Source organism: Scylla paramamosain, chromosome 21 (genome assembly GCF_035594125.1).
Source record: "Scylla paramamosain isolate STU-SP2022 chromosome 21, ASM3559412v1, whole genome shotgun sequence".
NCBI classification, from domain to species: Eukaryota; Metazoa; Arthropoda; class Malacostraca; order Decapoda; family Portunidae; genus Scylla; species Scylla paramamosain.
This window is the reverse complement of record NC_087171.1, coordinates 6,558,310-6,573,266: the sequence shown is the minus strand read 5'-3', so window position 1 is coordinate 6,573,266 and position 14,957 is coordinate 6,558,310. Positions and strand designations below refer to the sequence as shown.

At 38.8% G+C, this 14,957-nt stretch overlaps 1 protein-coding gene across 2 annotated transcripts; it reads right to left on the bottom strand.

The window, feature by feature from the left end:
- Positions 1–7,655: 7,655 nt before the first annotated feature.
- Positions 7,656–10,312, bottom strand: LOC135110920 (piggyBac transposable element-derived protein 3-like). 2 transcript variants are annotated; one of them, XM_064023600.1, is made up of 2 exons: positions 9,863–10,312; positions 7,656–9,491 (listed from the first exon to the last, which is right to left on the bottom strand). In XM_064023600.1, the coding sequence occupies exon 2, from the start codon at positions 9,287–9,289 to the stop codon at positions 7,874–7,876; it is 1,416 nt and encodes a 471-aa protein (XP_063879670.1). In that variant the 5' UTR covers positions 9,290–9,491; positions 9,863–10,312; the 3' UTR covers positions 7,656–7,873. The 2 variants fall into 2 exon arrangements, with proteins under 2 accessions (XP_063879670.1, XP_063879671.1); XM_064023601.1 differs by having other exon boundaries at positions 8,584–9,491.
- Positions 10,313–14,957: the final 4,645 nt, after the last annotated feature.

Sequence of the window (14,957 nt, the reverse complement as noted above, 5' to 3'; positions counted from 1 at the left end):
GGCTTAAGTACCTTTTGTGGGCCACCACTCTATCATGTATAGCACGAGAACAAGCTGTGTTAAACCAAGGTTTGGAAGGTTTAGGTCTAAAAAAAGAGTGTGGAATGTACGCCTCCATGCCAGACACTATCACCTCTGTTATGCGCTCAGCACACAAAGACGGGTCTCTGACACGGAAGCAGTAGTCATTCCAAGGAAAATCAGCAAAATACCTCAGGTCCCCCCCAACTAGCAGAGGCAAAACGCCAGAAGCACCTTTGCTTAGGGGGATCCTGAGGAGGGATTGGAGCGATAGGACAAGATACAGATATGAGACTGTGATCGGAGGAGCCCAACGGAGAAGAAAGGGTGACAGCATAAGCAGAAGAATTAGAGGTCAGGAAAAGATCAAGAATGTTGGGCGTATCTCCAAGACGGTCAGGAATACGAGTAGGGTGTTGCACCAATTACTCTAGGTCGTGGAGGATAGCAAAGTTGAAGGCTAGTTCACCAGGATGGTCAGTGAAGGGAGAGGAAAGCCAAAGCAGGTGGTGAACATTGAAGTCTCCAAGAATGGAGATCTCTGCAAAAGGGAAGAGGGTCAGAATGTGCTCCATTTTGGAAGTTAAGTAGTCAAAGAATTTCTTATAGTCAGAGGAGTTAGGTGAGAGGTATACTCGTACAGCACAGATAAATTTAGTTTGAGAGTGACTCTGTAGTCGTAGCCAGATGGTGGAAAACTCGGAAGATTCAAGAGCGTGGGCACGAGAGCAGGTTAAGTCACTGCGCACATAAACGCAACATCCAGCTTTGGATCGAAAGTTAGGATAGAGAAAGTAGGAGGGAACAGAAAAGGGGCTACTGTCAGTTGCCTCAGGCACCTGAGTTTCAGTGACGAAAAGAAGATGAGGTTTAGAAGAGGAGAGGTGGTGTTCTACAGATTGAAAATTAGATCTTAGACCGCGAATGTTGCAGAAGTTAATGAAGAAAGAGTTGAGGGGGGTGTCAAGACACTTATGGTCGTCGACAGAAAGGCAGTCCGATCTGGGGACATTTATGGTCCCCTCCCCAGATGGGGAGCAGGATTTTTATTTATTTTTTATTTTTTTATTTATTTATTTTTTTTTTTATTTATCTATTTATTTTTATTTTATTTATTTATTTATTTATTTATTTATTTATTTATTTTTACTTATTTATTTATTTTTTTTTTTTTGTATGTCTGTGTGTGTGCTGATTATGTACTGCGTAAATGCAGGGAGTTTCGCTCAGTTATTAGAAGATATCTGGCACTGAAGTTGTTAGAGACGACGGAGTAAATGAGCGGAGAGCGTGACAGCTTGTGTGGAGAAAAACTTAGAGGACATGAACATTATTTTCTCTGGTGAGCTTTTTTTTTTGTCCGGTGAATTCTTTTATCAGTTGCGGCCACGTCAGCCAAATTGAAGATACCCTTGTGTGTTTGGGCAGTGGTTTGGGTACAAAGTGACCTGTACCAAATGACATGTTCCCTCCTTAAGTGTGTCATTTATTCTCCCTGTCTATATTATTGCTCATGATATACATTCCTGTAGCGTCAGTTGGCCACCAAACCAAAGTAATCCAAACCAGTAAACCAAAGAACTTAATCGGTAAAGGATACATTCGTTCTTTACTTTCATTTCCTATTGGGTCTTTAGGTAGCGTAGAGGGAGGCCTGACTTGATAAGGTTCACAGACAGTTTACATGTCATGCTAGATGCTTCTCCTACATGAACTGTACATTTGCATGTGACGCACGCACCACTTTGTTCTGAGATGTCCTGAGTGGAGATGCTTGAAGCCACTCTCAACAAAGATACGTCATCCAAGTGTTGCTCCTTCTGCTGATCTTTCCAGTGAATTGACAGACTCGCTCATGTTGCAGAACTCCTATGGCATTTATAACTCGCATTTCCAATAAGGATCTCTGTCTTGCTGGCTCGAGTTGAAGAATAATTGCACCTAGTCACATCAATGATCGCCTTCCTGTAGGTGAGAAGGACCGCAGGAAACCTTTTAGAGAGGCATGGCTCATGTTCCAGTCATACAGGGTGTATGGTTAAGACTCGACCAGTTCACGAGTATTTCACTAGCAGTACACATGTATGTTTTCAAGAGTATTATTTGTTATGACTTAGGATGGCGGTCCACTGATATTGTTTTATTGGGATTGATAAGTAATTATACATTTTGAGTTACTCTTTAGGTGAGTTTTGTGGTAATGGGAGACTTTATTCCACGGGTTCCCAAACTTTGTTGCTTTGTGGCTCACTAGAAACACATCTGCAACTTTGTCGACACTGCAGTCCTGTAGCCAGTGTACTGCAGGCCTGCTCAAAGGCACTAATTAAGAAGGCCTATCTATATTATCTATATAAGATAATTAGGGTGCGCAGTTTGGTGATAGTCACAGAGCACATTTTGAGAATCACTGCCTTATTCTCAGACTTAAACTTTTCATTAGTGAAGTAAAGCAATGAATGCATGGCCAAGCATATCACCTACCGCTGCAGGTGCATGCTGAACATAGCTTTCTTTCATTTTATTGATTTATTTCTTTATATAAATAAATAAATAAATATATATATATATATATATATATATATATATATATATATATATATATATATATATATATATATATATATATATATATATATATATATATATATATATATATATATATATATATATATATATCGTTTTTCACGTTTACGACTATCGCTTGCTTGTTTTGAGAAACATGACTTGTAAATTGAAACATTCAGCATTGTTTGTGCCTGTGTGTCTTTCTCCGGATTTGTGTTTATGACCGTCTGTCTGTGTGGTCTATTTGGATTCTCTCTCTCTCTCTCTCTCTCTCTCTCTCTCTCTCTCTCTCTCTCTCTCTCTCTCTCTCTCTCTCTCTCTCTCTCTCTCTCTCTCTCTCTCTCTCTCTCTCTCTCTCTCTCTCTCTCCTCTCTCTCTCTCTCTCTCATATACACACACACACACACACACACACACACACACACACACACACACACGCAACCTGAATTTGTTTTACCAGTGCGAGGAAACAACCTTCACTCTTGTGTTGTTTTATTTCCATGACCAATTTCTGAAGGCAGTAGAGCTGAGTTTTCATTTTCATTTACTGACAATATCCATCGTAACATTTAAGCCTGCTGTCCCAATCATTATTTATATAGAAAGTTTAGCGTGCCTTTAGAGTAAATACCCTGCCTACTGGATATCCCCAAGGCGTGTGTTATTGTCAACTGAATCATCTGTCAATCCATACATAGATTATGTGTTGTATCACGTAACATTTCAAATGCTGTGTGAGGTGTTTTTTACATGACCCGCGCCCATGAGCAGACCACATACACGAGTACCATCAATTTCAATGTCCATAAAAGGAACACCACCACGCACATCGTCTTCCCCCGCCAGTGTGTGCCTTACCTTAGAATCCATGCATGTAATAACTGCACACATTATACTTAATTTAGTATGAAAAATTATTTACTTGCATGTAAGGAATATTTTTTATCCATTATTGTTTTCCTTTCAGGTAAATAACGGGACTCTCACTTCGGAGACTTCCTTACAGCTGTAAGTCGAGCTTTCTGTTTCCCAGGCTAATATGTCAACCGTACTAAATGCTGTTCGTATTCTTGGTAATAGTAATGTCAGTGGATTAAAAAAAAAAAAAAAAAGTTAGCATTCGAAGAATTCCGAAATGATCTGCACAGCTTGATTTCCTAAGTGTCTTGATACGTCCCCTCTCAAATGTGAAAAAAAAAAAAAAAATCGGGCAGAGAGCTGCAGTGTTTGTCAGTCAGAGAGATAGAAAGATAATTTTGGTCAAATGAATCTGGAATAGGTGAGAGTAGGCAGAAAACCATGTTAATCTCCCGCCATAGTCAGGAGAGAGGCATGCAGTTAGTGATTTTCAAGAGAAACGTGATAAGTTTGATAAGTTGTGGTAGAACATGCCAACAGTCCAAAAGCGTGACAAAATGTGACACTCTTTATCTCCAAATCCATGTCGCGAATCAAGCAGAAGACAATGAATTAATCGTTTAGAGACCATAAATTTAAACGCTGTTGAAAGACATGAATTACAAGTCACTAAACTCGGATTAAAGAGATTATGACAGCCGCAGCCAGCACGTGAAAGCTGCAGCAAGGCATTCACAAAGATAAGAGCGGTCACCAAACTGAAAATTAACGTTTTGTAATGAACTACGCGTACTTACATCAAGACAAAATAGTGGAAGCTGATAACCACGGACGGGAATCTGACAATTTTCGATGTGAACCCAAAAAACTGTCGGCACATAAAAAAGACTCCGTTAACATCATAAGGCTTTCGATTATCAACGCCACAGAAGAGCGCCAAAATGCTTCATAATAGTTAGTAGTGACGAATCTAGAAATAGTGATAATTACACTCTCTCTCTCTCTCTCTCTCTCTCTCTCTCTCTCTCTCTCTCTCTCTCTCTCTCTCTCTCTCTCTCTCTCTCTCTCTCTCTCTCTCTCTCTCTCTCTCTCTGTCACACACACACACACACACACACACACACACACACACACACACACACACACACACACACACACACACACAGAGAGAGAGAGAGAGAGAGAGAGAGAGAGAGAATGTAATTATCACTATTTCTAGATTCTTGCTGATGATTTTTGCCACGCTAGCTTGGCTTTGGCCCTCGGAAGTTTAATGATCGTGACTGAATGCGTCTGCTTTAATGCCAGAAGTCACGAGACGGATTGGAGTGTGTTATATTTCGGCATGGTTCCCGACAAGAATATTAATGAGTTTGAGGAGATGAATGACGAGTGGTTTGGAGGAGGCGATGAGGCGAGCAAGCTGTGGATGTACTTCATAATGGTGATGGAACTAAGCAGGGTGATCAACGAAAAATGGACAAAAGTAGCCTAAGTTTTGTCTTGTTTGCCTTTTCATTGCATTGTTGAGCTGTATTTATTTATTGTGATATTATACAGGGTTTTGTTATTGCCTTTTGTTAATGTTGATGAGTCATTAGTGACATTTTTAACTTTTAAAACCAGTTTGTTGGTTACCGTCAAAAGTTAATGCTTTCCAACTATTTGTAGTTTTCCACAATGTTAATGTTGTTTTGCAAATTACTCAGTGTATTACACGAGACTGATGACGACGAGCGTGTGTTGGTAACTGAGACTGCCCTTATCTGTTAGTTTATGCTCCCTTTATAGAACATTGCATAGATCAGACAAACCTAAATCATTCACGTTGCAATAAATAATATCTTATAATACGTACTTTACAACGGTCAATCACTTACGCACGCTGGATTATTACTCCCCTCATGACTTCTGCAACCTCGTTGAGCGGTGACCAGCGTGCTCGTGCCTCACCTGCTTGACTCTGTTCCGGCTTGTAACATGATCTGGGAAATGTGACTTAGTTCCCTGAAGAATGAAGGGAACAGAATTCTGGCCCGGCTTTTAGGAGAGAGGAAATAATGGATCCCGTCCTTTTTTCTTTATTTGTTGTAGTGAAAAAAGATATTAACAAACAGCAATGAAAATAAACTTAAATAAAAAAAATCATACCCGCTGGATGTGAATACATTTAATTTAGAGAGAGAGAGAGAGAGAGAGAGAGAGAGAGAGAGAGAGAGAGAGAGAGAGAGAGAGAGGAGAGAGAGAGAGAGAGAGAGAGAGAGAGAGAGAGAGAGAGAGAGAGAGAGAGAGAGAGAGAGAGAGAGAGAGAGAGAAATGGGCACATCACTCTTAATTCTAGGAAAAATTATTATCAAGAGATGAAACTTTGATTTGAAATTCACAGTAACAAAAAATAACGGGACTCTCGCTTAGGGGATGTTGTTACATAGAAGGGATGGTTTCCTGGAAATTATCAATTCTTTACTAGTCAAGAATTATGATTTGAAACCGTTCACATCCAGTAGACTCTCGTTCCCTCTATTTAAAAGTAACGCTGAGATCAAAGATAAAGCCTTCTTGGAAAGCTTTCATTCCATTGACTGACAACCCAAGGTTGACAGGTAACCGAATTGTGACGAGATCAAAATTTTATTATGGAGGGAGATGGATAATAGAACAGTACTCAGAGAAACTTCACTATTGATAGGTAAAGGAGATATGACAGTACGGCAGTAGTGTTGTAAATCAACAGACGAACACAGCTGAGACTCAGAAACTTTCTGTTTCTTTTTTTCCTCTCTCTCTTACGCTTCGTACTGTTACAAGAGAGGAGTATCAAGACACCTTCGAAAAAAAATCGGTCAATCATTAAAGAATCTGCTTTAGTTATGTTTTAAAGACGAACGTGTTAATTTCTGTGCTCTTGTCCAGGCCCTTTAATATATATATATATATATATATATATATATATATATATATATATATATATATATATATATATATATATATATATATATATATATATATATATATATATATATATAAATATATATATATATATATATATTTATATATATATATATATATATATATATATATATATATATATATATATATATATATATATATATATATATATATATATATATATTTATATATATATATATATATATATATATATATATATATATATATATATATATATATATATATATATATATATATATATATATATATATATATATATATATATATATATATATATATATATATATATATATATATATATATATATATATATATATATATATATATATATATATATATATATATATATATTGTTCCATGTAGCTTACACACAGAAAAAAAAAAATCATAAAAATCTTTATCAGATGCCTCAGTGAGTGAAATGGGATGATCACCTGTGGAACACCTTATGCGAAGTGCGTTGCGGTCATCAGTGGGAAGATTGTGAGTCAACTGGTGGTTCAGAACCTTTCTATTCAGGCCAGCATCAGGCCGCGTAGGGAGTAGGAAAACAGTTTTTCGAAGCGGTGGATGAAAGGACGCATGATTTAGGACAGATAGGATGTTCAAATCATGATTATAAGTAACTGTGTTCTTTTCCCGAAGTGAAGATTGTTACAACAAAATTATTGAGGCAATGGACATTATTCATGTATTACTTGTGAGTTAATGATATAGAAAACTCCATAGAATGTCATTGTTAATAGTTGACAGTGAAAATCCGACCCTTGCTTTTTAGGATGGCTACGGACAATTAAAAAGGAACACTAGAAATGAAGACACGTAACACAGAGGACCAGAATCCTCCAGAGGGCATCTGGGAGCTACAGATTTTGGTGGAATTTGTCAGAAGCTTCAGAAACATCAAAGGCAAATACAAAGATTTGATAAAGATGGTAAAAAGATGGGGCCAAGATTTAGTCAAGGAAGGAAGCATGATATGGAATATTAAAAATCAATGATAAAGCAGTAAGTCGACGGATGTTTGAGGCTCTTGAATGTATGAGTTAAAAAGTTATAATAAAAAGGCAAAATACCAAAACTTCAAGACAAAAGCTTTACGGATTAACAAGAAAGAAACAGACAGGACGAAAACTAGACGAACGCAAAGGATTTACCAGCAAGGTGTGAGTTTTGCAATGCTATATTTAAGGACCAAACTTTATGCAATGGGGAAATTTAACAAATTATTAGTTTTTTTTTCTTTATTTGGGCCAAAATAATCATAATATGTATAAAAGTTGTAATATTCAATTCCTATATAGTAATATTTGGTATGTGACAAATATGACCCATTGGTCCATTTGTCCAAATAACTAGTTCAGTAAAATAAATATGAAATACATAATTATATGCAGAACTGAAAGATGTCCAACTCTACTGCCTAAGACAATAACAGCCTTGCCGAACGCTGGATTTATTGTGTGTGGAACAGAAGATAGCAGTTACTTTTCTTGTTCAGGCACAAATGAACTTGACACTTTGAACATTTTATTGTTGCTTTGTTCTTGCAACCGGGGTGCTTGCATCTCTGACGTTCAGAAGGGATGGGCCAGTGTCCAACACTGTCCATCCGAATATCCTTTGCTGGTGTTGGGGCGACACGACCCTTCTTTTTCTTGGCCAAGAGTTTCTTCTCCACATCAGAGCTACTCCTATGTGATTTTTTTCTTGTTGTATCCTTCTTGCACTTGAGGAGACCTTCTGCAACTTCTGCTCTAAAATCTAACAAATCCATCTGCTTTTTAGGGGGGATTTCAAGGCTTCTCCCATCCCGCCTATAGAGTAGCCAACAATTGACTGTCACCATATCCAGAAAATGAAAGAAAAATCTCATGTAATACTTCTTTGACTTGAGCTTAGTTCGATAGTATGACACAAGACCATCTAGTAGGTCCACGCCTCCCATGAACTTATTGTACTCCAGCACAACATTAGGACATGCCACATCAATGAATTGTTTCTCTTTCTTGCTCCATCTCTCTGCTACACCAGGCGGATCTCCAGCAGCATATGTTGATATAAATGTTACACATTTAGTGTCACACCACTTCAGAACATCGACTTCTATACCTTCCACAGTAGCACTTTTCTCCTCATAGGTGCCACGTCCAAGTTTCTTCATTCTTTTGTCATCAATGAGCCTGCAGCCCTTTAGTCTATTCTGTCTGACTGTTCCTAATGTGTATATCCCCTTTTTGTGTAACTCAATCACAAGGTCAAGCGAGGAGAACCAATTGTCAAAGAAAAGAAGGTGTGACATGTTGACTTGAACTATACTGGTTAGTCTTAGTACAATATTTGAGCTTGCACCTAAGTCTGGCTCATTGGGTGCGGGCTCTATTTTGCCTGTGTATATTTCAAAATTATGTACCAGGCCATTTGTATCACAAAGTACAAAAATCTTGTAGCCCCATTTGTTAGGTTTTTTTGGATTATACTGCTTTAGGCCTGATCTTCCCTTGAATGGTACAATTTGTCTGTCGATACACAACATTTGTTGTTGTGGAATGGCCTGGAACTTGTGGAGCAGTTTATCTACTATAGGTCTTATTTTAAAAAGCTTGTCCCTTGTCTCATCTGTAGGTGCAGGCATGTTTGAATTGTCATTGAAGTGTATGTATTTCTTGATCTCTTCCCATCTATTCCTTGAAAACACCTCAGCTATTTGTTGCACCCAACTCGATTTCTTCCAGTACATGCGGGTTCTAGGTAAATGGAAAATGGTTGAATACAATACTGTGCCAATGAACTGCTCTAATTCTTCAACTGTGAGATTTAGAGAACTTCCTCGCTCCTGAGTAGCATACAAATTTGATTCATCAACGATCATTTGCAGTAGATCGTCATCAAAGAAATGTTTGAAATACTCCAGTGGTGTTTTTATTGTTGTAGCGTCGGGCAATTTCCCCTTCCACTCAGGAACTTCCGTACTCTTTTGTCCAACCTCTACACTCTTCCAGATTATGTGTCTTTCTTTTCTGCCCCTTTAGATGGCTGTGGATCATCCCTATTGGCACTGGTTGCATCATTTTCTGTAAATAAAATACATGTAAGTGAATGTTAACTACCCAAAATTCTTATCATTATGTGTAGAAAGGTGCGAGTGGTCTTATTCAAGCCAAACAGGACCCTGTTCACTTTCATTTTCGTTAAATAATGCTGATATGACGTTTGTTTAGTTTAGTTTAGGCTACGTCTGGTTATACTAGGCTACATAGTATCCCTTGAGTTCAATCCAGTGTGGACTGAGTACAAGTTGGTACTATGTAGTATTGGCATGGAGACGCGCCCCTCGGCTTATACCCTCATTGATTGATTGATTGAGCAGTGATACCCTTTTAGTTCCTAATTTAATTTTAATTAGAATTTATTCAATGTAAAATAAACAAATATATTAGTTTACCTGATTCTGAATCATCTGAGGTGTCGGATTCCTCATTTGGCTGGTAGAGAACTTCACCATCACTAGAATCCTCATCTACACTCTCATATGGCAGTTCTTGTGCAATAACACTCCTTCCTCCTTTGGTATGGGAGTAAAATCTGCTAGGCTCCATTTCGTCTGAAATTAGTGCAATTGTACAAATAATTGTTTCACACAAGAGGTGTGTGCCATATTTGACCCAGACAAATATTTACCACTCATTGCCCAAAGACCCAAATATGACCCACAGTAAACTTTTATTCCATACACACATTGTTTACTTCCTATAAAGGTGAATATGCATTCCTAAGAACCAGTAACTGTTCAAAACAATAAAAATATAGTCTAATGACAGGCATATGTAGTCTAAAAAACATTACAGGTAAGAGAACTGCAGGAGCAAACTTACGTGTTTCCACCACCGGATGAGCCGCCCTCTGTTTAAATCTAGTAGTTACATAAGCGTCCAGTAGGTGGCAGTGATGTTAGAAAACGGGAGCCGAGTGTGTGCCACATGTGTCCCACTGGTCTCTAGCTCCAAAACTTATAGTTTAAAGCAATTGCAGCCTTAAATATGGTATGTGACAAATATGGCACATTGGGCCAGAAGAGGTTAAGAGGTTAATGTAATAAGACGAACCCGAAAGGACCTGAAACCCTATTAACGCAAAGGGAAGCTCCATACGATCCTTGCATGTCGGATTACGAGGGCGCGCCACCCAACTTTTGATACTGGGAGCAACGGAAACGCTGCAGGGACGGCGGTCGCACTTGTATCTGGTTTACACTTTGGCGGATTCTTCCTTGCGTTCTCCCAAGTCGATGACATTGTTTGTTATAGAGAAACAAGAGTAGAGAGTAAGGAGACTTCTTCAGGGTTCGTTCTTGAGACAAATAGATAGTTTTCGCTATGGGGTGTGTGTGTGTGTGTGTATGTGTGTGTGTGTGTGTGTGTGTGTGTGTGTGTGTGTGTGAAGAATGAGAGAGATGCGGATAGTGATGACTAGAAGGGTAAAAATACAAGCCTCTGTGCGAATGATTTCTCTGCATTGCCAAGAGTATTTTATTTACGAATTCACAATTTTATCATTGATAGTGTGACGCTTCGGTTAACTGAGGTGTGTGCGATAACCTACGTATTAGTGAAGGCCCTATTAGTGTCACCTCGTCATACCAAAAGAGACCGCACTGGTCAGTCTGTCTGTTTGCCAGCACTGAATTGGAGATTAAGTTCAACATTGAGAATAAAGCTTACCCAATTCAACATGAATCGCTTAAAATTTTTGGATGATAAGCTTATGAATAAGAAAAAAAATAATCGTATTTCATTAAAAGAAAGAAAAAAGAAAAGAAGAAAAAAAAAAAAAAAAAATATATATATATATATATATATATATATATATATATATATATATATATATATATATATATATATATATATATATATATATATATATATATATATATATATATATATATATATATATATATATATATATATATATATTGGAATGTTAAACACTTTAGTAATGGCGATAACGCAAAAAGGAGCGCTTCAGTTATTATTATGATCAAATTGTATTGCTTTACCCATAACGGCACAGGTTTTGGGAATTATTTCACTTTCTTGCCATGAACTTCCTAGTGGTATAGCTCTGTCTTGTTCTCATTTGTTCAATAGATTCAAAAGATTCTTCATATCTGTAAAGTTTCCCGCTGGTCAGTATCTTTCAGAGACGATACTTCACATCAACTGTTTGATGCTACAGTATCCGCCATTACGAGCCATACCAGCTGCATGTTGTGTCAGAGAATCAGGAGTATACGTGTCTGTTTGTCTGCATAGATTCGTAGGTAGGTATACAAGGGAATTAAATTAGTAATGTAGATTGACAGACAAGCAAATTGACATAGTTAGATGAATAAATGAATAAATAAACAGCACAGAGAGAGAGAGAGAGAGAGAGAGAGAGGAAGGAGAGGAGGAGAGAGAGAGAGAGAGAGAGGAGAGAGAGAGAGAGATTTTACAGTGAAAACTAGCTTAGAATGATAATTTATCTCTTTTTTTTCCGCACATTACACTTTCCTTCAAGACTTTATGACCAATAAAACCGGTGAGCTGAAATTGTCAGGTGAATACTAAAGTTGTGGAAGTGTCTCAGGGAAACGGCGAGACTAGGGATCGCTTGCCCGCCCTCATATCACCAGACGGACCGACCACCAGCTGAAGAGGTCCTCCATTCAACCAGCCAAGCTCCCTTTACCATCCCTCCCCTCCTCCTCCAGCAAACACACCGGCCTCTCCTGTCTCTCTCCTCCCCTGTCCGCGCCCAAGAGAATTTAATTTAATTTCCGCCTTTGTAGGAGTCATATCAAAAGTTGGGATGGCCGGCAACAGTGATATTAGAAGGGTGTCTCATGGGACCTCGGCTTAATCAAAGTAAAAGCTGGCCTTGATTTACTGGGAGACTCCTGAGGGACGAGGCGGGACGGGGAGGAGCAGTCTTATATGTTAGCTACTGTCTATGTTGTATGTTCTTCCTCCTTCACCTCAGCTCCTCTTCACCGGTGCTCTCATCCTGGCAGCTAGTTTCTTTCCCTGATACACACACACACACACACACACTCTCTCTCTCTCTCTCTCTCTCTCTCTCTCTCTCTCTCTCTCTCTCTCTCTCTCTCTCTCTCTCTCTCTCTCTTTATCTATCTAACTCGTGAAAGAGATTTTTACGTTTCCATTATACATGTTATTATGAAAAATTCTTCTTTTATTGTCTTTCTTTGTGTGTGTTCGTGTGTGTGTGTGTGTGGGTGTGTGTGCTGTATGCAATCTTTATTGTACTATTTCCTGTTCTTTGTATTTTTTATTGTTTTGTTTGTTTATTTATTTTTTCTTCCACTCTTTCTTTGTTTCATTCGTTCTTTTATCGTTCTTTCTTTCTTTGGTTCTTTCTTTTATGTGTGTGTGTGTGTGTGTGTGTGTGTGTGTGTGTGAGTGTGTTTTCTGTTCCTCCTCCTCCTCCTCCTCCTCCTCCTCCTCCTCCTCTTCCTCTTTCCCCTCTCCGTCTCCTCCTCCTCCTCCTCCTCCTCCTCCTCCTCCTCCTCCTCCTCCTCCTCTTCCTCCTCCTTGTCTCCCTTGTCGTGTGCTGTAGCAACACGCACCTCGCATGCTTATTCCAAAAAAAAAAAAAAAATCCTTGCGCGGTGGGAGAAAAATTCAAATTTCCAAGTTTTGAAATAACGATAATTTCAGAAACTTATTCTTGGCGACGTTCAATTAGAAAGAGTTTTGGTAGTAAGTTGCCTGGTGTTTTGACGCCAGTAACGAGCAGAATGTAATTGCGAAAATATGTATTTTTATGAGATGAAGACTATTTTCTAACAACGACTTTTTTTTTTCTTTTAGCAATAAAGCACACACACACACACACACACACACACACACACACACACACACACACACACACACACACACACACACACACACACACACACACACACACATGCTCGCGGCAATTACTGGTCAAACCAATGACACAAGCATGTCGCTGGCCAGCTGTCACACGTTGCAGACTGTTGATGCTCGCCACTGTGCTCTAAGGAAGTGTCAACGAGGACTACATCCTGCATTTCCTGAGAAGTTGGATCGAGAAGGCCACCAATGAGTCCCATTCACATTCCTACCCAGGCAACACGAGACTGGTTTCCGTGCCTGGCCATGAACGTTACATAATAAAATTTGACACAAAGTTCTCTTCACACACAGTATGCTGAAAGTACTCGCTGCGGTGAAGTACAAAATGGTAAAATGAAAAAAAATATTCGGAAATAAAGTGTAACCTGTCCCGCGTGCTGACATTATTGACACCATTACTGAGGCACTTCCAAAGTAGAGATATATTATTTTCGACTGAACAAGTATTATCTTCCTTCGCCTCATCATGTAGTCGTTGGGAGAGGCGGTAATGGTCACGTAATTATAATCAGAAGCCATTAAACCGAGGTTTGATGTGGCTTCCTTGTTTCTGGCATCTGTCATCACCACTACTCACATTATGTGCCCACAGCAACATTCTGCATCGATTCATTCCCATTCAGTTTGCTCCGCAGACATATCAGCTGTTTTCTTGCTGTGTTTCCCGCTAAATAAGTCCCTACTAGTAGAGGCTGCTCACTCGCTACTATGGCCGCCACCAGCAGCTTCAGCAAGTGTCGTCTGCTACAACCCCACCTCCGGACCCAGATCACCCAGATCACGATCCGGATCACTCAGATCAGGGCAAAGCCAGATTAAGATGTAAATAGAACACAGGCCGCGCGGTCCGATCACGGTAAATACAAGGCGCCTATAATAAGTGTTTTCGTGAGTTGGTGTAACACAGTGGTTCCCAACCCTTTTCTGATCGCTACCAACTTTTCATACGTGATCCTTATCTCCCCCACCCCCCCCTACTCACACACACATCCATAACCCGCGGCTACAGTGCCTGTCTACATTCCTGCACTCATTATGTCCATCTGACACCACTGGCAAAACCTGTCATTTGATTCATTCCAATTTTTTTTTTTTTTTTAGGAAAACAAATATTTTTCCTTTGCTGAATGCTGTAATCATTAAAATGTCACCAAACAAATAATGTAATGCACATATGTAAAAGAATTTGCATACCTAGAGAGTAATTACTAATCACGTCATTTCCAAAATACTGCGTGAAGTCCAGTGCAGAGCGGTCTGCGATGGTGTAGCAACAGTATAGGATTCCAAGTGATGTTGAGTGTATGGCTTGCTGCTACTTTTCTTCCTCCCACTCCCCACCTCGCCTTTTTTTTTTTTTTTTTTTCGTTTTGTCTGATGGTGTGAGTCACGTAGTTCCCGTAATGTTGCGAAAAATTATCTCGAAATCTTGTTAATACTGTCTCTCTGCACCTCATATTCAGCTACTATATATGAATGTATGTGTACACACACACACACACACACACACACACACAAAGAATAAAAAGACATACTGTTTGATATTTCAGCACGCAAACCATAATAATCATAATAATAATAATAATAATAATAATAATA